Source organism: Gallus gallus, chromosome Z (assembly GCF_016699485.2).
Source record: "Gallus gallus isolate bGalGal1 chromosome Z, bGalGal1.mat.broiler.GRCg7b, whole genome shotgun sequence".
Lineage (NCBI taxonomy): Eukaryota > Metazoa > Chordata > Aves > Galliformes > Phasianidae > Gallus > Gallus gallus.
The window spans coordinates 27,951,632-27,975,362 of NC_052572.1; the positions used below are offsets into that span (position 1 = coordinate 27,951,632).

General features: G+C 36.2%; 1 protein-coding gene and 1 long non-coding RNA gene across 7 annotated transcripts in view; one reads left to right on the forward strand and one right to left on the reverse strand.

Annotated features, from left to right (window-relative positions):
- The window catches only part of JAK2 (Janus kinase 2), an 85,541-nt gene that overhangs the window by 3,341 nt on the left and 58,469 nt on the right, over positions 1–23,731 (forward strand). For 2 of the 6 annotated variants that reach the window (XM_046905180.1, XM_046905181.1), the window contains exon 2: positions 7,729–7,850. The exons of 2 other annotated variants lie outside the window; for them this stretch is intronic. In XM_046905180.1, the coding sequence (XP_046761136.1) occupies positions 7,827–7,850 (24 nt within the window). In that variant the 5' untranslated portion in view covers positions 7,729–7,826. The remainder of the gene's footprint in view (positions 1–7,728; positions 7,851–23,731) is intronic. 2 more of the 6 variants (XM_015280057.4, XM_015280059.4) reach the window with 1 other exon arrangement.
- On the reverse strand, positions 20,144–23,335 carry LOC107052271. Its single transcript, XR_001464666.4, has 2 exons — positions 23,184–23,335; positions 20,144–20,520 (listed from the first exon to the last, which is right to left on the reverse strand). It is a non-coding gene; the product is annotated as an uncharacterized LOC107052271 (long non-coding RNA).

Genomic DNA, 23,731 nt, shown 5'->3' on the forward strand with positions numbered 1-23,731 from the left:
TAGGATTTTTTGCAGCCTAATTATAGGCATTTCCTTTTAATCAGTACAAACACTGTCCTTTTATGATACAAATTTTCTCTTCACCTATGTCTTTTAGGTCAGCAATTTTCATGGTAGTGTTTTTAACAGTTCTTAACAAATTGCTTTTTAATCATGGCTGAACATTTCCTTGTACGAGAGAGAGAGAGAGAGAGAGAGAGACATTGACAGTCAGTTTTTTTTTCCATACTTCCGTCCTTTCTTCTGCACATCTTGCTGTAATTTTTCTAAGTAAAATTAGTATTTGATCCACAGATCAAATGCTTTTGCCTGAATTGTGATATCACAGAAAACAAAAAACAAACAATAACAACAAAACGCAAAAAGAACCAAGTGAAATTAGAATGTTTTCAATGCCATTATTCATTGGAACACTTCATTTCTTGCCTTTTGTGTGCCTGTTTTTAGCACTATGTTGAGCAGCACATCCTTCAACATGGTTGTTTTGTTCAGTTGCTTACATTTGGCTCAAAATTTAACACCAGATGGGAGTAGCTGCAAGTTACTCTTTCAGGAGTTTACTAGTTTCTATCTGTTGACATAGAATTTTATCTATCTTCTGCTCTTCATTTACCTAGGTCTCAATTTTTGTTGGGATGTCTTGATCCTGGTCTAGTCTTGAGTTAACTGGTTATCAATACAGTTGTTTTTAAGTTGCTGTTCAGTGCTTACTAGGAAGTTGAAAACAACTTCATTGACAGGCCTGAGAGATAGAACTGAAACATTTTATAGGCCTATTAAAATTAATTACTTGGACTGTGACTTTTGAAGTACTTTATATATAGATATATTTTGTGTAAGTGTGTATGGGATGGTATTTCTCACTTTGTATGCATCCCCATCTAGAACTTGTTCTGGTATTTATTGCAGTTCCTGAGCTGTGTGTTCTTCCAGATGTGAAATTTGTGTTGACAGTCCAGGGAGTTATCTTAGCTGGTATCACCTTTATCACTTTGTGTCCATGCTCAAACAGTTACAGTAGATTTCAGGCTTTTGGAAGGTGTTTAACCAGTGTCTTAAATACTATATGTGTTCAAAGTGATGTGGTTAAAGTTATTTGTATGTATAAATTAAGAATGAAAAAATATATATTTCATTTATTGGTCTTACAGATTTGTTTTTGTTGCCTTAGTTTAGGAATTCAGTTGACATCAATTTGTCAGACTTTTTATTTTTGCAGTCATCCTGTTTTCCAAAAACAGAGTATGGAGCTTAGGAATCTGGCTGAGATTTCTTTTTTTATATATATTTTAGAATAATGGTGTTAATATCTTTTTAGTCCTAGCATGTATGTGCACAAATATGCATTCTGCATGTGCAAGATAGATTGATCTTTAAGAACATGCCTAATATACCTTAAATGAGGATCTTCGGTCTTTGTTCTCTATTAATATTGGTCAAAAGCTAGGGCTTCTTAGTTAAAAGCAAAATGTTTGTGATTCTTTTTTGATGCGTAGTGCTGCCTCCTGAGTTTCCAGCAAGGTAAATCTTATATTAAATCTTGCATATTACATCTTGCTACATATAAACATACAGTAAATTTTCTGCCTTCATTTCTCAAACAATCCTTGGAGGTCTCAGTTGTTCAAATGCATTTAGATCCACCCTATTGACTTCAGCTTGAGATTAGGAGATTGTTTTCAGGGATTCAGTTATAGAGACGGGGTCGCAGGTGGTGTCTGGGTTTCTCTGAGTATATTAGTAAAACTTACTTGTCTACAAGCCTAATGCAACAAAGGCTGTTGGAAAACAACCATTAATTTCTGATAAAAGAGGGTTGTTTTTTGGTGGTTTTTTTTTCAAGATAAAAAGATGCGTTAGAAAGCTACTATAATAGTCAAAAAACATAGGAGGCTTTGTTGAAATTACAAAGGTAAAAGGCTCTTAAAATATTTTCAAGTGAGCGTTCATGTTAAAAGATGATGGTCAGGAAAAGAAATCATAGAATTTAGTGTGTTATCTGTGCTGTAGTTGGTGTACAGTTTACTACATTAGGCAGTAAGCCTGCAAAAATCCTGTTTGGCAGCATTTCCCAGCTATAGGAAATTCTGACATGCTATAATGTTTAGTTCTGGTTCTAGAAAATGTAACAGCATGTGTTGTGTTTGCTCATAAGTTAATTATGATATAGTTGCAAGGGGTAGAAATACCTCCCTCCTCTGTGAAGCAAAGGAGTAAATGCTTGCTAAAATGTAAAGAAGAAATAAAGCCACTTATGTATGTGTTTGTTGTATACTATCTGTATGAAGTACTCCCGTGTGCTGGGGAATTTGGAGCCAAATAGCATTTGGTCTGTATGAGTTGGCATCCCTGCAGGGACAAGCAGAATCAAAACCATTCTTATTCCAGAATCAAAAACATCCTTATTCCAAAGGTATAAACTACAAAGGTAAGGAGGGCAAAAACATTGTTATCCTCAGAAAATGGAGGAAGTGAGTAAGAGGAGTTGAACTGAGTGAAACCTTTAAAATCTCTTTTCTTATAGTTGAAATTGAACACAAAGCCAAATTATTTCCATTTTATAGGTTGCTGCATTAAGGCTGCCAAGAAGATTTGTGCACCTGAAAGCCTGCCTGTTTTTCAACATTATCATCAAACAACTAAAGGCATTTCCTCTCACTGTGAAATGTACCTCACATGGAGAGAAGTGCTTCTTGTACAAAATGACTTTGGAAATTGTAATTGGCATCTCTGAACTTATTTTTGACACTATTTTGATGTACTTTGCGATGCTGGTAGTACAGATTCTCTTTGGGTTCATTTTGAAGCATTAGAAATTCTACTATAGGATATATTACAGGCATATAATATGTACATAAGTGCCTGCTGCTTTTATTGTCATGCAAAGCCAGGTTTAAGCCAAGTTTACAAGAATGTACTTTTCAGAGTCAAAGATTGTTTGTGTGAAATTTGATTACCTACTCTTGTGAGTTAAGATCAGTGCCAATTATGCAGTTTTTAAGCAACAGATGTGTTAGATTGACGGTCATCTAGTGTGCATATCTTTCTGATTTCTGCACTGAGTAAAACAAACAGCAATGTTTCCTCCTTCCCCCCTCCCCCACCCCCTTATGTGTTTTGATATCTTGAGATATTGTTCCCTGAAGCGGTAGAAAGTAGGCTGTCTTCTTAGGCACTGATGTCCAAGGAGTAGGTAAACTTTTAATGCTGGGGAAAATTGATAGGAATCTGAGCAGCAAAAGAGTTTTGGCCTTTCTGTGACAAATTATAAAACAGGAAGTCCCAAGGATCTAAAAGAAGGTTAAGGATTGTGGTTTCATGATGTTCTAAGTGTATGCCACAGAAGATATTTCTTTTTTCAGCCTCTTGTAAACTCTGGAATTTGCTGCTCCATCAGCTTTGTAAACACAACAGCTCTTTGTAGGGTTGTGCTATATCACAACTGTGACTTAAGTTAAAGAGATTTTTAAACTCTGGAACAAGTGGCAAAAGGGAAGAGGAGTGGACAGGGAAACTTCTTAAACAGGCTTGCAATGCCAGAGAAAATTTTGTGCAACAGCATCCTGGATAACCCCAAAAATGAACTCAACTACAAAAGAAAGTTTGGGTTCCCCGTGGAATCTGAGGACATTGGATTGCACAAGACCCAGATCATCAGCTGTGGACAATAAAGCATGTCAGTCCAACAGCTGGATTCCAAAAGTTGGAGACTTTGGAACTATTCTAACTGTGCAAATAGGTGCACAGTTATCTTTTAATTGCTCTATAACTATGCTACCATAAATCTTTGCAACTGTGTTGTCTATCAGGGATTTTGTGCATAAATAATTCTGGTTGCTTTTGTATTAACCTATCATCAGCCAGCAGTGATTTCAAGACTAAATTTAGGACATTTTATTCCAAGAGTCTTTTGACCCCTAAAACTGGAGAGTGGCACACTGATCGTCTGTTTTCAACACTGAAAGAATGGCGAAGCTGTACTGAATTCCAGGGAGCATTCTGAAAACAGGGTTGCAGAAGTTCAGTAGAATCGTGTTAGACTTAATTTTCTCATAATGACAAACATAAATAGTTGGTAGAACTTATGGGCTTGTGCAAGGTAGATGTCAAAAATGAGGTGGAGTCTCCACTTATATTGTTAGACACTTGTAGACCTAAAAACAGTGTGATGAGTAGACTTGAGCAAAAATGGAGCATAAATTGGGTGGTTTGTCTGGTTGAGGCTAATGAGATTACCTCAGTATAAGAACCAAATCAATTTGAAGAGTTGTATGTGTGATTGTAACACATTATTAAGGTAGAATTAGCTGAAGTTTCAGCAGCTGGAAGACAGTGGAGTTGTGCAAGACATTTTAAATTTCATGTTGTTCTTGCTACCCAAGCTGGGTCAGGCATGTAAACAGTGTTTACAAGGATACCAGTTGTATGCAGCAGACTTAAACCATACTGTAATTTTCCTGAGTTTTATTATTTTTCCAAGTCTGTCTGTCTGTCTTAGAGCTCATCCATTTGCTTATCACTATTTTTGCCTGTAGACTCTCAGGACTGAGTTTTAAGCTATTGTAAGCAAAATACACCTGTAATATGTCAATGGTTGCACAGGTGTTTTTGTTTTGGAGCTCCTGAACTTGAGCTAAGATACTTCTTTAACAATTTGTTAAAAGATTATATGTTGTCGTATTGTTTAAGATATTGTGCTGTGATTTGATGACTGTACATGCTGGTGAAATGGTGTTTCTTGTGGTCAGACTTCTAAGAAGAAAATTTGGAGTTTGTCATTACTTGATACTAGAACAGATTAGCCACATGTCAATATGTCCAGATGTGGTAGTTTCAAAGGAGTTAGAAGCCAAGCCACTTATTCTATATTTTGTATATTTATTTCAAAGGACATACCCAAGTAGCAGAATTTCAGTTCTGCCTTTCTAGTTTCTTTTTGGTAAGCAGCCTTGTGAGCTGTTCTGTGTTACTTATGTGAAATACCTTTGAGCAACTTTCTGTTAGATTACTTGAAACATTTTCAGGAAATATGGAAAAGCTTCAGTTTCAAACTGGCACTTCATGTGAATGTGTCAAATTATTTTTCTCTTCCCCCACATCTGAGATCTGCCTTGACTGGAAAACTTAGTGTTGTTTTGACTTGCTGTGATGTAGCTGAAGTGTTTCTTACTGAGAATGCTTATGAGGAAGCCACCTCCAGCATCCTTTGTCATATATTGAAACAATAGATTAAATATGTGTGAGCCTGGAAAAGGCTGTTGCATATCATGTTAAATGTACAGACACAAAACAAGAGTGATTACTTCAAATCTGCTAAGGCATAAATTTAATCAAATAATTTAATTTTTTTGTTACATATACTGTATTCACAGAATCAGAGAATAGTTTACTGTAAGTGGACTTCAGTAGGTTTCCAGTCCAAACTCCTGCCTAAAGCAGCATTGGTAATGAGATCATGACAGGTTGGTTACTCAGAGCTGTATCTGGTAAGATCATGAAAACTCTCAAAGATATAGTCATCACATCTTCTCTGGGTCCTAGTTGTATCACTGTGCTCTCCTCAGAGTGACAGAATTTCTCCTTATGTCCTGTCCCAATCTTTTAGACCTCTTGTCAGATGAAGAGCCAGGCTCTGACTTTCCAAGAACTTCACTGTAGGTTCTAGAGGCTGCTGCCAGGTCTTCAGAAGTCATCTGTTCTTCAAGTTGAACAGGCCCAACTCTCCCAGTCTGTCTTCCAGTGACCATGTCATTGTCCCCTACCGTGAACACTTTTCAGTTTATATATTTTTTTCTGTGTTGGGGATTGGCTGGGAGTGGAACAGGAACTGGACAGTGTGTTTTAAATTCAGATAAGTGATAAATGTTGCCAGAATTTTGAAGAAAGCCAGAGTGGTAAGAAGTCTGGGAATCCTCAGCAACCAAACCATGAGCACTTTCCAAATTTACATACAAAATTACTGTAAGATTATAGAATGATAGAGTAGTTAAGAGTTAGAAGGGACCTTTAAAGGTCCTCTAGTTCAGCTTCCCTGCAATGAATAGGGACATGCACAGCCAAGTTGCCAAGGCTCTGATCTAGCCTTGCCTTAAAAGTCTCCCGGCACAGGACATCAACCACTTCTCTAGGCAATGAGATGATGAGGTATACTGGTTTTAAACCATTGAAGGACTTTGTTACCAGGAACTGTTCAGTTCTCATAGTGCTTCCCTTCTTTATGAACTGCTCAGTTTGAAATGTGAAATGTTTTGGTAAAAGTATTTGATAATGTAGCGTTTCTTTAGAAGTGTTGTATTTAATGATATTTAGATTTTTTGTGTATTTTTGTTGTATTTCAATTTTCCAAACTTAGCTTTCCAAAAATATGTTAAAAAACATTGTCTTGAGAATTACAGCCAACTTGCTTGTTGACACTGTAATTAATTACAACCCCAAGTCTAGATTGAATATACATTACACTTATGTATAAATGAAATGTAATGATAGAACTCAACATGTCTTGTTCAATTAATGAAAAATCAAACTTAGCACAAAGTATTACTGTTTGACTGGTTCAGTGAATAAAGTGGATAACTGCAGAATGACAGCTTACGAATACAAATGCAAATCATAAATGATTTATAATAAACATTGTCTCCAATTTCAATCATAACTGCATTAAGTAAATTTAAATTAATTTCAGTGAATTAATCTGTCTTGCTCCAAGACTCTTGAATACTTAATTACACGGAGTTCATATGTATTATGTGAGTGTATATATAGATATATTTAAATCAGAGTATTTTAAAAATTTCTTCTGTTTCTGTAAGATTCATGGACCGTTAAGCCAACTGGAACTCTTGGAGTTTTATAACTTGGTTTTGTAAAGTCATTAAACTTCAACCAGTTGAGACAGATGCTATTTTAAATGGGGTGTTATCTAGAATTAGTGTCAAGGGTATGCAGGTGGTTCTTTTGCCACCTTTAATTCTTGAGTTAACAAATCATGTTAACTTTTATATTTGCATTTCTAACAGTAGTTCTGTCACCTATTTTTGTACTAATTAAGTAGAAATAAGGTAATTGTAGAATGTAAACTTCTTTCCTCAAGCAACATAAATGGATGACACATCAGTATTCCTTTTTATGTGTCATTTAATGATTTCACTATCTTTGTTTAATAAGAACTTGCTCTATTGATGTTAATAAAATTCTTTTATTGCTAAGACACTTACTGTTGAACTTGACAATCTCATGTATGTAAAATGCTTGCCTTCTATTTCTTTTGTTTTTTATTGCTTTCTAAATTTCATGTTGCTACCCTTCCTTTATCAAGTGAAGATGAACTAAAACATTAGGCTGTTTTTCTGACTGTTGAAGATTAGTGCAAAAGGAACAAGAAGAAAAGTTAAAAAAAAAAAAAAAATCTTGTATTTAATTGTTTAGGCAAATATCTTGTCTTAATTCTTTTCCATTGAGAAATAAATCCATTTTGAAGCAGTAAGTATGCTTGTATTATCCTTATGGTGTTATTAGTTGAAACTATCTTTGCCTATTTCTAGTTAAAGCAAATATAAATTCTCATGTAATTGTTACTTTATTGTAGTTCATTATAAGAATTTAGAATACTTATTGTTTCTTTACTATGGTATTTTTTTCATCCTATCACCCACCATTTCTAGTTACTTTTTAGTCCTCTGGAGAATGAAATAATACAAAAAAAACTGATGGGCAACCTTTTACTTTCAGGTGATGGCAAATCATCCTTCCTGATAACGCACTAAAGACAAGAAAAGAGACTGAAGGAGTAAAAAAACCCATGAGTCTCCCTGCCAAAAAAATGTAAGATGCAGCAACAGAGTCAAATAGATGTGAGGACTCATTCAGTAAGCTTACATTGCAGATTTTTAAAAACTTATACTTTTCCTACAATTTTACAGAAGCAGGCATTCTAACATGAATGATATTGCACCACACATACCTGTTTTCAGCTTACAAATGAGAAAAGTCTCAGTCAAAGATAGTGTGTGGAGAATATAGCTCATCTTGACTGCTTCTAAGTGGCTGTGTTTTCTACACTATGTTAAAAGGAGTTGTCTTTTCCCATAAAAATCTGTTGTCATTTAAAACAGCAAAAATACTGTTGATGCACTAGTGAAACAGTGAGTACAGGCAGATGTAAAGACAGTAGGATTCTGGAAACAAAATGGCTTACAGTAAGAAGGGAGCAACTATGTAAACAGCTTTGTCCCTTTATCCTTTCAAATGCCTGACTGTTTCTTTGCCTTCTTTCCATATCTGTACTTTTCCCCCTTTCTTTTCTATTGTTTATTGCTTCTTGTTGTTCTTTCCTCTCTCTCCTTCCCTCTGTAATAAAAGAACCAAGTAGTTTTTAAGGCAATTCTCTGATCTCAATAGCAGTCAAGGACTGAGCTACTTGGAACCAAACTTCAGGGCCAGATATTTGGGTTTTCAGTTCACATTCAAGAAAAAACTTTTTGTCTTTCTTCAGACTTCAGCATCTTCAGATTTTTGTTATCTACCATTTGGGACAGAAGACTCTTTCTTCCTGGGTAAAACTTCCCAGCTAATTGTGAGTGTGCCTGTATGGGAAAATAGGAAGAAAATAACCCAAACGAACAGTTATGAAAAAAAAGTTAAGATCAGAAAGTATATGCAAGATATATTCTAGAGCAGCTTGTAATATAACTGTATTAAAATTGGTAGGAATCTGGAAAATTGATTTTCATTTGGAGGAGAACTATTGATGGTTTTGAGGAAGGAGATAGTATTGATTTGTTAGTAGAAGAAACACACTGCTTGTGAAAAATAGATTGCAAGTAGACTCAATTCTATTTGTGTCAGTGGGGAAAGGTGTGGTATTGTGATTAGAATTTAAAGTGGAGGATCACAAGAATCAATATTGTCTGGAAGGAAGGGAGACTGGCAAGTGGCTTGGTGGTAGACTGGACAAAAACTTGTGTTTAGTCTGAAATGGAGGGGTGATGAAAGGAAGGTATGTGATATGGATAACAAAAAGACATGACAGATGAGTGTAATAAAGTGTGTTGATGAGTGACTCTACAGGAAGTGCAGGCGGTGAAAGCACTTGTATGCATCTTCTTGATCTTAACTTTTCACATACATTTAATTATTCTACTGGTAATTATAGCTGTTGGAAATACTGTTATGTTACTTCAAATTTTAATGGGGCTGGTAGACTGAGAATAGAGGAGTTGTGTTGTGGTAGGAATTTGGAACTGTTCCTTTGTAACTTCAGAAAGGAAAACTGATCCAGAAGAATGTGGATGCTGTTTTTAATTGGGGCTGCTGTTCGTTCCTTATTTGAGTGTCATGCTCACTTTTAAATGACCATGGTTGAGAACGAGGTTCTCTGGCTACATGTGAGCAATACAAAATCAGAATTGAAGATACTTTTTTTTATCTTAAAGGAACTAGAAATAACAATTTCTAACACACATACATCTATGCATCTCTTGCTTATTTTCCTCTCATAACTTTTGTTTTTAACTGTGGAATACACAGAAACATTTATCTCAGATTATAGTCCTTTCCTTATTTAGACCACGTGATAGAATAAAATAGCAGTTTAAGAAGACTTTTTGTTTTATCACATCTGTTTTACTGCCACAGATGGTGTATAGGATTAGTTTTGCAATCATAACTTGTGATCTCTTCTTTCCTGTTTGTTCCTACACACTTTTATTTCCTTTTCCTTTATCTTTGTAATGGGTGAAGTCCTTTTGGAGGCTTAAATATAAGATCACAGTACAAAAGGTAGGTAATGAGTTGGCACAAAAGACTAGAACTTTAGTTACTGAAACAATTTCATAGTCATAAATATGTAATTACACATACAATATTTACAGCAGAATATTGTGCAATTTGGTTATTTGAGAGAGAGCCTTTAGTGGGTTGTCACTGTATACACAAATAAGCATTTTTTCCACTCCGTATTTGAAATAATCACATACTTCTACTTCATGGAACTTGGGAGTAGTCTGCATCAGGATTAGAAAGTTTAACATGCTTTCAGAATGTGAATAGAATATTGAAAATGTGTTATTACTGATGTTACGGCTTCTGCTGAACCATCTGAATTATTGGTGTTTAGCAAGTAGATAATTAAAGTAGTGTTGTTGTACTAGTTCACACTGAGTCTGGTTTTAGCAAATCTCATTATATGATTACAGGCATATTTAAAGTGTTAAATGGTGTCTACAAGTAAAGAAAGAAGTGTCAGGTCGACTGTGGATTATGCAATCTGTGTAGGAATGTCAGTTTCTCCATTTGTGTACCTTTTTGCCTTCATAACCTGGAAGTTGTGGCTGAATAGAGAAGATGCTAGTGACTGTCAAGATATCTACAATAATTAGTCTGGTTTTTTTTTTTAATAAATGCATGGTATATTGATTTAAAGTAATGTGTCATTTGAGATTTACAGTGTGAAAGTAGATGAAAAAAAAATGTGTGTTCCTTTAGCTCACTAATACTGATGTAACAAAAGTAAAACTGATTTAAATTAGATCATGGTTTGATGATAAGGAATAACTGGTAGGGCAGTAGCAAGAAAAACTCAACAGCACTATTCCTAACGATTGCAAAAAAATATTTTTCTAGAATATTTTTTTCAATATACTCCTAGAGTGTATGTAAATTTGTTATTTTGTTTTCCCATTATAAGACAGTTTTTAACTGCAGCCTTCCTGCAGATATTTTTGTCTCCTGAAGTTCTGTGATCACACGTAAGCAGTCTGATAAATATTTTATACTTTTAACTGAATACTTCTAATTACTGTCTTGAAACTGTTATGCAAGAAGACATTAATGACTATCAACTCCAAAAGTAACTTGTATGCTCTGGAGTGATAAAGATACAAAATACTAGGGAAAACTGGCTTTTTTTTTTTCCTTCTCCAAAGAGCTGAAAAAAACTTTCACAAAGTAGAATGGGCTCCTTTGAGGAATGAAGTAGAAGGAGAGGGGAAATGGGAAAATGAGTATGCCCAAAATAAACAATAGAAAAGACATTTAAAGTGGAGAACTTTCCCTGAATACAACCGGGATAGGTGAAAGTGGAAAGAAGGAAGTGTGTAGTTTTTTTTTCTTTCTCTGTATGCTTTTGTTTTATTTCTTGCTTTTTGGGACAGAGGGTGGATTATCTTGCACTGAAGAGAAGGAAAGAATCTAAAACTGGAGAAAGGGTTGAAGAGGATCTAGCTACCAATATATAATTATAGTACTGGTATACTGAAGGCTCAGCTTGAGAAGTACTTTATGGCTTTGCAATCCTGATACAGACAGTGCATTTGTAGTTTGGTGGTAAAGGGAGAAATAATTTACTTTTTTCAAAGTCATGCTACTGCATTGGAAAAACGCACAGAACATCTAACTTTTAAGTAAAGGTGTTCCTCAGCAGTAGAGTACAGAAATACAGATTTGAAAGTAAATGCAATCCAAGGAGGACTGTTAGACCATGTATGGGTCAGGTTTGGATTTGTGAAAAGAGAAACATGTAATGGTATTTCAACTGTTAAGCTGTTTCTCAGAACATGTTGTCTATTCACCAGGATTGAGGCACTGACACTTCAAGCCTATGACTGTCTAGCTGTTCCTCTTATGTTAATAATTTGATGGAATCGTTCTTGCAATGTGACAGTCATTCAGAAAGTCAAAAAAGCAGAGTATAAAGGAGAAAAACAGCACAAATATTTACTGTTTCATATAATTGCTGATAAGGTGGGCTAGGCAATAGAGTAAGGGGAAGAGGTTGGACAAGACTGCCATCAAAAGGTTTATGGAAGTTTAGTGCTAGTGTAGCCAACATTCCTATAAAGAAACCTAATACAGGAGAAAGAATGAGCTACTGAAGCAGAAGGCACTGAGGAGAGAGGATTTTTGTTTGTTTGTTTTTGTTTTTTTGTTGTTGTTCAGAGCAGCTTACAAGTTTTGGATAATGATACATGCTGTGATGTAAAGGAGTTGACAAATACATAAAGCCATGCTGCTGCAGTTGTACTTGGAGGGCCATGCAGTATGGAGTTCTGAGTTCTGCAAGGATCCTTTGCTGGCAACTAATTTAACCAGAGGCTTAGGTAGAGAAGGCTGGTAGGTTTGTATTCATCCGTGTTTGTTTTTTTTTCCAGTGCTACAGCTGCAGTGATAAGGAGCAGGCATTAAGCTGAAAAAATCCTTTTACCCAGGTATACAGTATTGTTACAGTTACTGAAGGCATTTGAAGAAATACTCTTCTAGAGATAAGGCTTCTTAAGATCACTGATTTTATTTGATTACATACGGCATACAGTGCATGAAATGTATTGAGAACAGAAGAACAATTAGAACCACGTATGTAGTTATGGCTCTTGAAACTCATAAATTTTGAATGACTTTAAAGAGGATCTACAGTCTGGTTGTATTTTCTGTGTGTATTAAAACAAGTATACTCAAACTTTTCAGCATTATCATTAGAAACCTAGCTTCTAATGTTCACCTAGTTTAAAATGTCCAGCTTCTTTGAGACTCAAATTGAAAAATGCATTAAGTAGACTTCCATTTGGATAGCAATCAGTCATACTAGACTCGCTGATCTGGAGTCTTTGTTTGGTTTCTAATTTTTTTTCAAATATTGTCTTGCTATTTAAGCTTATAGTCAAAGCCCTATGAAATGAACAACATAATTTGAATGCTTCTCCATTTTCATTTTGACCTACATGGGCATGAGCAAAAATGTTTCAGTAATATATGTGAGTCAACTGGCAGCTGAATAAATTTAAGCAGTTTTTATGCTGCAAGAGTTTTTTTTTTCCTTTAAATAAGGTTAATTCCTTAGTTACTGCCGAAGAAACTGAAAGTCTTACTATGTATATTAAAAAGAACAACAACCTTTTTGAGGCAACCATTGGTTCATTTAGCATGCCACAGTCATGTTACTTTGGCAAACATTTCTTTGTAGCAAGTCCTACTGTTTGTTAGGAATGCTCTAAACTTCTTAGTATATGTCTGACTTCCTTGCCCCATCTTACAATGAATATTAAATACTGAGAAGAGCTAATTGTTGTATATGTTTAGTTGAACTTTAGCAAAGTAATGAATACTACTTTCAACAGCATTATCCTGGAGAATCTGGCTGCTTATTGCATGGACATATATACTATTGAACATATTGACATGTACTATGAACTGGGGCTGTTTAGTCTAGGAAAGAGGAGGCTTAGGGGAGACCTTGTTCTCTTCCAGTATCTGAAAGGTGCTTACAGTGAGAGCGTGGTTGGTCTCTTCTCACTGGTGTCAGGATAAAGGGAAATGGCCTCAAGTTGCACCAGGGTATGTTTAGGTTAGCAATCAGGAAAAACTTCTTTACAGAAGGGGTTGTTAAGCATTGCAATAGGCTCCCCAGGGAGGTGGTTGAGTCACCATCCCTGAATGTGTTTAAAAACTGTTTGGATGTGGTGCTCAGGGAAGTGATTTAGTAGAGAGCTGTTAGGGTAGTATGGTTAGGTTGTGGTTGGACTTGATGATCTTTTAAGGTCTTTTCCAACCTGAGCAATTCTATGATTCTGTGATACTACAATTCTATTTGCTGGGCAAAAATGTCTGAGCCCAATGGGCTGTAGTGATCTGGTTGATGTCTAGTCACAACTGGTGTTCCTCAGGGCTCAGTATTGGATCCAGTTTCATTCAACACTTTTCTCAATGATCATGAAGGGGCAGAATGCACCCTCGCTTCCCAGATGACAGAAAGGTGGATGAGGGCACTGATTTGCTTGAGGGTAGGAAGGTCCATGCAAGCATCTGGGTAGGCTAGGCTGATGGGCTTTGTCCATCAACAAGGCTACACATCGAGTGCTGCGCTTGTTTTGCAACAAACTGATGTAGTGGTAGAGGCTTTGAGAAGAGTAGCTGGAAAGTTGCCTGGCAGGAAAGGACACGGAGGTGCTGACTAAACAAGAGCCAGCAATGTACCCAGGTGCCTAAAAAGGCCAACAGCATCCTGGCTTGATTGGAAGTCACGTGGTCAGCAGAACTAGGGAAGTGATTGTCCTCTTCTACAAGGCACTAGTGAGACTGCATCTTGACTTCTGTGTTCAGTTCCGGTTTCCTTACTACGAGAATGATACTCAGTTGCTCAAATATGAGCAGAGGAACTAAGTTGGCAGGAGAGCTAGAAAGACAGATGTGAGTAGTGGGTGAGGAAAGTAGGCTTGTTTAGTCAGGAGAAGGACAAAGCTGAGGGGAGATGTCACTCACTACAGCTATCTGAAAGGAGGTTCCAGTTAAAGTCAGCTGCTTTTCTCAGGTAACAAGCAACATAATGTGAGTATTGCAAGGGATGCGTGGATGTGGTGTTTAGGGGTGTGGCTTAGTGGTGTTAGTTGAATGGTTGGACTTGATGACCTTAAGGATATTTTAGAAACAAAATTATTCTGTGCTTCTATTCTGTGATTCTAAGTGGACAGCAGAAAGTGATAAAGGAGTACTGCAGGCTTGTTTTGTTCCTGTACATTTTCACGGGGATTTATTCTTGACGACTTTTGGATGAAGATCTCTGTATGCCTTAGGTCTGATCCTAGTAGGCACGTGACTTGGAAATACTGTACTGAGAATTAACTCTGAAAATCATGTTCTGCTACTGTTTAGGTGCAGAAAAAAATGCAAGTAACAGATTTGTTTGGTTCTCAGTTATAAAACAAAACTAGTCTGAAATCATACAATATGCAAAGCACTAAGGCTATAGGGAAGACCTCTACCTTTGGTCTTGCATGTGGTTCTGAAACAGTCTGCATTTCTATCAGTAAGCAAAAGGTGTATTAAGAGCAGAACTATCTGGAAAACCAAAGATGACTGGGAGCATAGATGTAAACAGTGTAAACAGTCAAAACTGTTTCAAAATGCTTTAAATTTATCTTCGTAAAGTTGTAAAAGAGCTTCAGCAGCTATAGCAAATTCTCTAGAGATTTTTTTCAATACTGTAGTTAGTTTTACTAATGTCGGAATGGCTGTTACGTAGCAGTCCTTAGGAAAAACAAAGAATTAATGCTTCATAAAGCTGAAATGAATGGAACCAACTGCTTCGTAAGTAGTTAATGTGAAGAAGTGCACTTTTCTTGCATTGTTTGTTAGTTATCATGGATTATAGGTCTTCTAGAAATCCTTACTGATACCCTTCCATTGTAGAATTAAATGTAGCACCATTAACTATAGAGATCAAAAGGTTTGAAAGAAGAAAAGGGGACTTAGTTGGGAGGAAGCAAACATCTAGGAGTTCAATTTCAGAAACAAGAAATAAACCTGTTTTGAGTCTTTCATCAAAGTGGGTGGAAAGTAGGCAGATAGGCAATTGCAGTAGTGCAGGATGCAGGCAACAAAATAGCTTTTTGATACAACTTTTTCAAAAAATGTGGCGGACACTTGTTATCTTTGCTGCCAAGTTCATGCATTTGAAAATGGTATGGCCATGAGAGCTAACTAATTTATTTTGAACTGTCTGTGCTGGTAGAGAGTACCTTCAGTCACAGCAAAGGAAATGCTTGCTATCACAATACTAGTCTATTAAAGGTGTATCAGAGCCTGGCTGTACTGGATCTGGTTGGGATGTTAACTTTTCCAACAGTAGCCTGTGCTCTGCATTTGTATCAGTGCTGTTCTAACTACTATATCAGTATTTTGGCTTTTACTAAGCAGTGTTGGCACAGCATCAAGACTGCCTCTCCAGCCACCCCGAAAACCAGTAGGCCACGGTGGGTAGGAGGTAGTATTGCCAGGTCAACTGATATAAACCAATGAAAGAGATATTGAATGCCATGTAGTGTTGTGCTTAGCAGTAGAAACTGACAGGTGTGAGAAGGGGATACTCTTGTTATCGAAGTATGTCTTCCCAATCAACTGTAACACATATTGAGGCCCTGTTTCCTAGGAGGTGGCTGAACTTTACTTGCTGATAGAAAGTAGTGTGTATTCCTTTTTTCTCCTTTTTCTTTTGCATGGTCTTAACCTTTTTTTTTTCCATCAGCTAAATTGCTCATTATCTCAACCCATGAGCTTTTCTTTCCTCCCTCATCCTTCTTACAAGGAGGAGCGAATGAACACTGTGGTGAAGCTTAACTGCCCTTTTGTTGTTGAACTACCACAGTGTTTTTTGTTTGATAGGATTACAGTGGCCACTAGTCTTATATTAACCACTGTGAGTAACATCCAAATAAGTATTAATTAGGAATTTATTTGGTATCAGTGTGCTAATTTCTTTCTGCACAGTAGACAGTTGAATCAGTCCAGTAGTCACTAAGAATTTCACATATAGTAGATTTAAGGGAAATTAAAGTAGATTTCAGGTTCACCACGTTGGTGGTCTGGGAAAATGGTTAATAATTACATAACTATTTGTAATGAACTGTCTCCTGCTGTGATTCTTACTGACTGTAAAAGCTATTTATTATTATTTTAAAAAACCCAGCACTAGTCTTGCAATGTACTTAGGTGTTTGATGTAAAACATCAGTTCTCAGCTCTCATTTGAGTTTTTTTCAAAGGCTAAAATAAACTCCAGCTGCTTGGAAAGCTGGTACCTATATCTGCTTTTCTGTAAATTCATCATTTTTTTTGTGATAATGTTGTGTAAAGCAACTCAGGAAAGGAGACATACTGTGAGTGCAACTTTGTCAGCCACTTCAGTGGATGGGGAAGACATAGAAGATATGCACTGTTGAGTGCAGGAGAGTTGTTTGTGCTGAATATCGTAAAATTTTTTCTTAAACCTAAATGAACCACATGGCTGAGGAGTCAGGCTGTATGTAGAAAGTGAGGATCAGCTAGTTGCACTGCCCTTGCCTGTAGTGCTTCAGAACATCCAAGCTTTTGTGCTTGGACCTCTTTAACTTCTGGGTGGTACCAAAGCTTCCAGAGTCATGTTACAAAAACAAGGGTGGAATGGGAGTGGAAGACCTGTGGCAGGAAACCAGCAAGTGACAAGCTTCCAAAAGCTGTTTATGATCTGCTGACTATCCATGAAGAGCACCACGAGCAGTGATGTCCTGCAAGAACTCATGGTACCAATTGTGTGACTGTTTGGCCAGAGCATAAATCAACTAACAAACACTGATGTTTTATACACCTTTTCAGAAATTGACATAAGTAGTTGGTACACCTTGCTGAAAGTCATTTGTATTTAGACTAGATAATGTAAAAGCTTTGGGAAAAGTCAAGTGATTCCTTTTGTCCAAGAAGATGCAAAGCCAATGTATTTAAGTAGATGTTTGCGGTAACTGCCTCAAAAAAATTTCAACACTGTATTACCCACCTCCTGAATTCACATGTGAGAGCTGGTGGATTGTGCAGCACAATTCCTTCAGTTCTCATCTTCTTTGTAGGTGTTTAGGACAGAGCTAGATGCCTACGATCCTTTCTAGTTTGGCTCACTGTGGATCTCAGGTGGTAATGAAAATAACGCAGCTTCTTCCCTGTCAATTCATTCTGCTTGAGAGTGGCAGATCACAAACTATTGTTGGAACCATAAGGATTAGAGCCAATTTGCTCTTCTGGTGGAGTATGTTGCTGCAAACATTACCCGCCCTGATTTCTTTCAGTAAGACCAGTTGGCTCTCTGACAGATATTTTTGTCAATAGTTGATTCTCTAAACAGCTTGTTCTCTCATTTGGAATAAACACATCATGTCTTCTTGTGCCAATCTGCCCCAAGTTTATTGGGGAGCAAGTCACCTTCACTGTTACTTTTACACTGCACAAAACAATAAGAATATTTAAAAAGTAATTTCGAAGTCTGTGTTAGCTTAGTCTTGTTCAAGTGTTCTACTGAAAGACTCCTTTATGCCTTTCTCTGTGGACCACCCCGGTAGTCTGCTTTTCTCATAAACATCTCTTCCCCTACTGCTTCTTATTTTCTGTCTAAAGTTTTATTTATCTTGACATCAGACAAAAAAGGGCTGCACATTTCAACAGTAGGGGACTTGTGGTATACTTGGCATTAACTGCTGTGGAGATGTCTTTCATTTACTCCCTACGTTTAGACAAGAAGAAATGACTTCTTATTTCTGATCCTTATCTCTGACCACTGAGGCTCTGCAGTGTAATAAAATCCTTCTCCATCATTTTCTCCTGCGCTCTGAGGCAATCCTTAAATGTTGTCAAGAGTGAAGGAAGATCTAAAGGAATATTTCATAATTTTTAAAACAACAGTATCTCCCTACCATCAAAAAGGAGAGGGGAAAAAAAAAACCCTGACCACCAGTGGTGTATTTTAAAAGCAACTACTTCTCTTTCTAACTTCTATTTACATGTAGCTATGATTTGGATACCATGGGAATGGAAAATTTGTTGGTTTGTTACCCTGGGTTATTAAGTGTAATCTTTTTTATGGGCTCTTGCAGTATTTGTTTTAATGGTCTGGGGATGCTGAGTAGTTTCAGATAATCTAAGGAAACTGGAGTCTCGCAGTACTTGTTCACTTGGGTAAGCCTGGAACCGTATAGGGATCGGATGGTAAAGCCCTACATACTCTTTTGTGTAAGACAAGAATATAGAGATGCATAAAATGAATTAGTACAGATATCTACCCTTTCCCAAGGTTTCTTGTTTCCTGTACCTGTAAGCTCTGCCACTTTTTCTTGTTCCTCTGCTTCTGAAAGGGTCACCAACATCCCGTATGGATTACAAAAATCATCAAACTACTTTTCTTAAGAAACTAATCTGTCACACCCATCTGAAGTGACTGGCAGGATCTGTCCCAGATTTTACTATGCTTACATGATGTATGTTGCTTGTACTAGTAGCTTGATGAAGTCAAGTGTTTAAGCAGTGGTACTATCTATCAAACAGGAGACAGTTTGAGGGAAACAGATACAGCTATATAGTGAAGGAGATAAACTTCACTTTTAGAATTCATGAGTCATAAATAGGGATGGAAGAATAACGCGAATCCATTTTTTGTGAATTTTGTTTTATTTAATGCAATTCTACATAGTGATGGCATTTAGATTGGATCAGAACTGAAGCACTAAGAATCCTGCTTCTGCTGAAGGTGTGAGGAATATCTTTAGTCACCTATTAGGTACACCCACAGCTTTTGATAGAGATATTAATATAGTGTTGCGTTTGTTGTATAAATCTCCTTTTTTGGAACTCAAAAAAGTAATTGAACAGAAATTCTGAAAACAGTTTATGGAATCATTGCATTCTTTGCTTTGAGGTGCATTAAATGTCTCTCTTCTATGTCTTTCCCTCTTAAGGCTTTTTCTTTGGCATAAATTAGTTTTGTGAATTTTTTCTTTTAAACGTGTGCCCTTTATATTGAACTTTGTGAGTTCAGGTGAGACTATTTTTCATTCCCCTGCTTGGGGTTTCTTCTATATACTAAGGCTGAAAACTGAAACTGAGATGCTGTGTATGGGGAGAATTATGCTAAGAATTTAATTTTAAAAGGGATTTTCTTCTGCAGTGTTCAAGCAGTTTGGGGATTTCAGCAGCACTTCTATGGTGGTTGTGAGGCATTTACTTCTTTACAATAGAAATCCATTCTACTAACTATATTGTGAAACCAATAACTGTTCATATCTGATCTATCAGTGGCCGACAGTGTGAAATTAGGCAATAAATTGAGACTCCTTTTATTTCTGTTAAGTTTGGAAAATAAGAAGGGTGACTGTGTTTTACTTAAAGTACCCTAGTACCAACGTGCAATGCAGACAAGAGTATGAAAATAACTATGAGTACTTAAGTGCCTCTGCCAGTTGGTAAAGTTTACCTCTAATATTCTAGACAATCAGATGGCTATTTGTGACTCTCAAGAGCATGTTCTTTATCTACAATAAAACTGCATTTTTCAAAAATAAATTTAATACCATGTAAATGTTACCAGTAATGTACAAAATAGGACCAGGGTTTGGCTTCTCCGGTCTTGTGGGATGTCTTTTGTACATTTTTTCATTTATCTGTGTACCAGACAGAGGCATGTAATTCCACTGTGACCTTCTAGTTTTGATTTAATAAAATGAAACTCAATTCAGTTATTTGATGGAATTGGCAGATGGGTATGTAGATGTTTGGTTTGGAACTAGGTGTGGGTGTAGTGTTTCTTACATGTACTGGTGGTCAAAGTCCTTACTGTGTGGCAATTAAGAAAGAGGAAAAAATCCATTTAAAAGATTGTTTATTGGTAGGTGACCAGATGTGACAAATGCTTAAACGTAGGAGAGAGTAGCAGGTTATCCATTTATAGCAACTGAAAAGCCTTGTCAGAAGTGGTCCATTCAGACAATTTTAATTCCTGCTTGGGATTTCAGTTGCAGTAAGCTTGATGATTAGAATATACATTAACAAATACTGCAACTAGTAGTATTTATAGAAATTTGTAGTTTGTTGCATATTAAAGGTAGATGGTAAGGAGTCCGAAGCATGCATAAAGGCAAGAGGCAATATAGACGATCGTAAAACTCCCTGTTGATTTCAGGGGGTCTTGGCATTTTGTCCCCGGAGTTCAGCTGGAGGCAAGTCTTGCTCTGTGCAGTTTCTGTGTTCAAAAACAAAACAAACAAACAAAAAACAAAAAAACAACACAATACACTTTGCCTGTAATGTGGTATTTGTTTATAGATTTGAATCCAGTTCATCTAATAAAAGTAATTGCTTTCAAAAAAATTTATCAAAATGAGGCTGCAGTGCTTTTGACAGGTCTCTTGGGGAAAGCTTAGCTGGGTTTATCACTGTGTCACGATTACGGCTTGTTTTTTTGTCACCTGTTCATTAGCCAGATATTAATGTTTTTTTGTTTTGCCTTGGGATGTGATTCTTGAAGTCCATAAGTGTCTACTTTCTTGCAGCAGCTCCTTCTTGACCCTTGCAGCCAAGTCTGGAATTTGTAGCTTGGCAGAGCTGAGTTAAAGCTGCAATTGTGTATGTGTATTATTCTGAAAAGTTCCACAGAAAATTGAATTTGTTCATGAATGACTGGTCCAGGACAAATTATGTATTGTTCTGTTATTTAGACACTATATTATTGTGTATGGTTTCTGAATGGGATTGGAGTTTAGTAGGAGGAACTCATGTTCTGTTTGGCATTACTGAGTGGGTACATCCAGAGAAGTTTACTTAGAGTAGTTTGAGCTCATCCAAGATTGGAACGTAGGTGGAATCCCAACAGTTAAGAACTGAGGTTAGGTTTGGAGTGTGATATGTACCGAGAGACTTTGTTAGGTTTTTCTAATTTTTTTTTTGTCACCAGATAGACTTCTGGAAGCTTAGTATTTGTTCAGTGGGAATTTTGTAATGTAACTAGTTATAAACAATTTATTGGTATAAAAATATAGTTATGCTATAGATGTTTCTTCTTTCTTGATAATGTCCCCTTGTAAAGGAACTGATAATAGCACAATCTAAAGCGACACATTTTGAAATCCAGAAAAGAACACCTTATCTTTTTATCTGATCTTCTGTTATCAGTGCTGGTTATATCTTGGGTTTCCTTCTGCACACAGCCCAGTAATATGAGTTTATCTAAAATCTATTTTGTATCAACTCTTATTTTAAAAGTAAGAAGGTCTACTGCTTTCTTGACTGTTTGTTCCAGCAGTTTTATTTCTGAGAGAAATAGAAAAATGTATGTCAAACAGATACTTATGATTTTAATCTTCAGCTACTGTATTTGAATTCTTATTTGCTTTTCATTATATTATTTTCATGAATTTGTCAGGTAGTCTGCTGTTGCTTTTTGAATTAGTGGGGCACAATTCTCATGCTCTTACTTTCAGCAATTTCCTTAATGTTTTTGTCAGGATTTAATGTCAAAAGTCATAATAGTTCTGTCAGTAATTTCAGAGCTGAGGAAAACACGCAAGATACATGTATAAATAGCTCCCTATATTTATCTTATTCAGAAATACTTATTTCTTCCTTTAAAAGTAAAGCAAACAATTAAGTTGGAACCATCTTACTCAGAAGAGAGTTCTGTAAAAAATAGATGAATATTATAAGCATTTGTTTCTTCTGTAGAACAAAAGGAAAAGTTTGCTTCTTTTACATTCTACAAGAGAACACAGAGTATTTGATAGATTACAATGGTTAAATGTGGTTGCCTTCATTAGATTTATTACCCTCTATTTTAAACAAGTTGCTCATTTTCATCATTTTTGTGGAGTCTCCACTAGTGGCACGCTTTATGACAAGCCTTTGTTTACTTTCAGAGTTCTGGGTTGTTTTTTGGGTTTTTTTTTTTTTTTTTTGCTTCCAACTTTTTTTTTCTGACAATCTGTGTTTATAGAGATAACGTGATCTTGGCAAAGCTTGTAGTGCTGTATCTTTGCAAAAGCTGGCTGGTATTTCAGATAGGGAATGAGTAGAGGACTCTCAGGCCTGATGATTAAAGAAGCATTAAGTAAACTATCGTGCAAGTACATTTTCCTGAATTATAAAGATAAAATGTCAGTGTTGTTATCATAAATGATTCAACATTATAAAGCAATAAATAGGGTTTAAAAAAAGAACACGTTCTTTTTTTTTAACATGCTGGAACCCTTCTATAAAACAATAACAGAGAACGCCATATTTATATATGTAGTAACTGAACTCTTAAGTCACTCACTATTTAAGTAGCTTTTGAATGCATTGATACAGGCTTGGGAGTTGTAGCAATTGTTAAACTGCTATTTACAAAAATCAGTCCTTTTCAAGTATTTCTACAGCACTGTCTTGTATGATATTGCTACTTGGATTTCTTTGAGGGTCATTTTTGTGTGTATTTTTTATCATATTAAGTAACCAGACCCTGATTCTCTATTAATATATATGACCTAGTTTGTGCTCTATGACTGTTTGTAGCCTCATTTAATTCATTTAGGATCAAGGAGGTTACAAGTAGGAAAGCATTATTGTGGTTTTCTTTTAGTTTTGTTTTCTAGGACTGGTCTAGTCTTCAGTAGGTTTTTACTTGCTAGTGCAGTACTATAGAAAAGTTAAATACAAATGTAATAGCATCTTATATAGACTGTATTGGGATTAAATTTTCTGAAATCAAAAGTCAGACTAAAACACCTGTAAATAAAATCACTGTTTCAAGTTAGTGGAGCTAATATATAAAGGCTTAGCTTTGCTTTGTCTAAATAATTTTAAGCACTTAAAAAAAAAAAAAAAGCAATGCATCCAAACAAAACAAACAAACAAAAAAAAACACCCACTCACACTTTAAGGAATTTGTACGTGAAATTTGCATCACGTCTTGTCTGTTGATATGTAATTTCTAAACTGAGGTGATTAAGAGAAGCTGTAAAAGCAGAGTGGGCTGAAGATGAGGGTGCAGAGGAGACAGTGGAATCTATACCTTTTGGCTGTCTGTAGAGACTGCTGATTCACTCTGACTTAAATGTTATCCTGTTTACATTCTGACAGTTCCCTTGGCAAAGTGCTAATTTAGTGAAGTGCACATTTTCAGATTCTCTTCAGCTATTGTAAAAGCTGGGACAGAAGTACAGGGTGACTTCAATCACCTAGATGTTTCACCCTGTTGGTGACTATCTCAGTTTTACTTGCCTTCCTGCCCTTTACCCCCCAGTTTTTACTGAAAAATCTTAGCAAAGTTGAGTCAGTTGTGTTCTTCAAGCAGCATACTACACAATGTTCTTGTCCAAGTCAACTTTACACTTTGCTTGGTCCAGTTGTGAAAACTGGAAGAGGGAAGAAACGAAAGACCACAGGATTTGGAACAGCTGGAGGGGTATCTTAAAAATATA